The sequence below is a fragment of the Camelina sativa genome, chromosome 12 (assembly GCF_000633955.1).
Source record: "Camelina sativa cultivar DH55 chromosome 12, Cs, whole genome shotgun sequence".
Classification (NCBI taxonomy): domain Eukaryota; kingdom Viridiplantae; phylum Streptophyta; class Magnoliopsida; order Brassicales; family Brassicaceae; genus Camelina; species Camelina sativa.
Genome location: NC_025696.1, coordinates 29,678,231 through 29,681,089, shown reverse-complemented (window position 1 = coordinate 29,681,089; position 2,859 = coordinate 29,678,231). Strand labels below are relative to the sequence as shown.

Genomic DNA, 2,859 nt, shown 5'->3' with positions numbered 1-2,859 from the left:
ATATTTACTTATTTATAAGATTATGTCATTTGAAATATGTCCAAGACATTGCCAACTATTTCTTTATTTTTAATAAGAAGAAGAAAGGAAGAAAATAATGAAAATTGTATTTATTTACATGAAAGACATATATCTAGAAGATACTTAAAAAACAAAAGTTGATTTTGTAAAATCAAAGGTTGGTTTTGTAAAATCAAAAAAATAGTTGGCAGTGCCTTAGATATATTTTAAATGACATAATCTTATAAATAAGTAAAAAGAAAGAAGATATATTTAAAATCTCCACCTTTGAAAATACAAAAAAAAATGATTGTTAAAAGGAAAAGGTATATATTTGTTATAGTTTTATGAAAAAATCTACTACACATAAAATTTTGTTGTATAACTTTTTGTTGTTATATTTTGTTTTTGTAAATTATAAAAATCATTTATCTTTATTTATTTATTTATCAAAAATACATGAAAAAAATTCTTATTTTTAGGAAAAATAAACTTTTTTTTTTGGAATATATTTTCTGGTCAACGCCGGTCAACTCTGGTCAACGTCGGTTAAAACTGGTCAATATCGGTCAATACTGGTCAATGCCGGATTCCGGCGAACCAACCACCAGAACTGAATATTTATGGTGTTGTACACATAACCTATATTTGTTTATGGATGTCCTTATGTGATGACAATAGTTGACGTAGTTAAGAAAACATTTATATTGTTTGTATGTGTGGCTATGTGTTAGAGTATACTTCAAGTAGCTGACAAACATTTTATATCTATTTTTTAGTTTGCCGGTTTATATAATTTCAACGCTGATTTTTTTTAGTTTTCCTAATAAAATTTATATTAAAAAATATAAAACTGTAAATGAAGAAAAGGTAAAATTCAGGCTACACTAAAAAAAAAATACTCCCTCCGTTTCAATATATAAGATGTTTTAGCCTCTTTTCTTTGTTTCAAAATATAAGATGTCTTGTAACTTTCCATACAAATTTTAATATATATTTAATAATCTATAATTATTATTTATGCAGTCTTCTTTATTATTGGTTGAATCTTTTTTTAATTTAAATATATATGATACTTTTTGAAAGAAAAGTAAACTATCTTAATATGTGTGCCTTACCTTAAACATCTTATATTTTGAAACGGAGGGAGTACAAAACTGTAAAATGGAGAAAAAGTAAAAGAAAAAAAAGTGCTGACCAGCTTGAAAAGGAAAACAAAAAGAAAGCCAAAACGAGACGAAAAAAAAAAAAAAAAAAAAAAAAGAGCAAACCTTTTAAATTGAAAAAACAAAAAAGTCCACAAAAACAAAAGTACAAAACTTGTGGCTGAGAAGCCTCACGTGTAATGACGTGGCACTATCGGCGAATCAAAAGGTTGCACAATTCGAAAGATCACACAAAATAAAACAAAAAAGTGTAATCTTTTTCTTTTCTATCTCTCTCTCTCTCGCAGAGACAAATAAACAAATCCGAGAAATACTCAGACAACCACCGAATACCACAAGACTGTCCTTTCTCTCTCTCTCTCTCTCTCTCTTTCCACAAATAAAAATTGTAACTTTTTTATTTTCTTCTCGAAAAGTTTCCGCTTTTTTTTCGCTGGAGAAGAAGAAGAAGAAGAAGAAGTGAGAAAAAAAAGAATCATTGATATGGCTGATCCGGCGATTAAGCTGTTTGGGAAGACGATTCCTTTACCTGAGCTTGGTGTTGTTGTTGTTGATTCTTCTTGTTCTAGCTTTACCGAGAATCAAGATCAGAATCCTCTTGTTCGGTTATCAGATTCGTGTACCGGAGATGATGATGATATTGATGAGATGGGTGATTCTGGTTTAGGTGAAGGTGGAGGAGGAGAGAGCGAGAGTGATAAAAAGGTTAGCTTTTTTGTTTTTTGTTTTTGTGATATATGAATCTGTTTCCTTTATTGATTTTGATGATTACCCATGATTTGTTTAATGGAAATGATTGATGGGTTGATCTTAGATTGGTCCAAATCCGTAGCTTTTTTTTGGGAAAAGGTTTGGTTTTGGTATGTTTATGTTGAACTAGGTTTTCACCACTTTTTGGGGATTGTAAAAAAAAATTGTAAATCTTAGATTCTCAAAAGAGTCTTTTTTTTTTTCTAAATCAGTAAGTGTTTCGAGATCTCAATCTGTTCTGTGTCTTTCGGTGAGTCAAGTTCTCCATATTGAATTGCTGAAGAACTTTGAGGGTTTATTCCAATCTTAGGCACTTGATTAACAAATAAGTATTTTTGCTTCTCTGGTTCTGTTGATGCTTTAAACTTGATACCTGAAACCATTAATTTCATTGTATGGATACATAGTTTGATGCTTCTAGCTTTAGCTTCTGTTTTGTTGTTTGTTTGATTAAGATACAGAACAACGAATTCTTTGTCTGGTTTCTTATGAATATCATTGTGAATATGTTTTTATGTTGTTCTCAGGAAATCCAGGAAGAAAAAGATAATGACTGTCAGGATGAGTTACTGAAGCATGAATCTAATGAGGTTACTGCGACATCGGGTGTAACTGACAAGACGGAAACAACAAAGGCTGCAAAGACGAATGAAGAGTCGTCACCGAATGAGACGGGTGGTAATACTACTGCTTGCTCTCAAGAGGCGAAGTTAAAGAAACCTGATAAGATTCTACCGTGTCCGCGATGTAACAGCATGGAAACCAAGTTCTGTTACTACAACAACTATAATGTTAACCAACCTCGCCATTTCTGCAAGAAATGTCAGAGATATTGGACAGCTGGTGGAACGATGAGGAATGTTCCGGTTGGTGCAGGGAGACGCAAGAACAAGAGTCCTGCTTCTCATTATAACCGTCATGTTAGCATAACATCTGCGGAAGC

General features: G+C 31.5%; 1 protein-coding gene across 1 annotated transcript in view; it reads left to right on the top strand.

The window, feature by feature from the left end:
• The window catches only part of LOC104733994 (cyclic dof factor 2-like), a 2,791-nt gene continuing 1,374 nt past the window's right edge, over positions 1,443 to 2,859 (top strand). The window contains exons 1-2 of the mRNA XM_019233697.1: positions 1,443 to 1,871; positions 2,444 to 2,620. Of these exons, the coding sequence (XP_019089242.1) occupies positions 1,650 to 1,871; positions 2,444 to 2,620 (399 nt within the window). The 5' untranslated portion in view covers positions 1,443 to 1,649. The remainder of the gene's footprint in view (positions 1,872 to 2,443; positions 2,621 to 2,859) is intronic.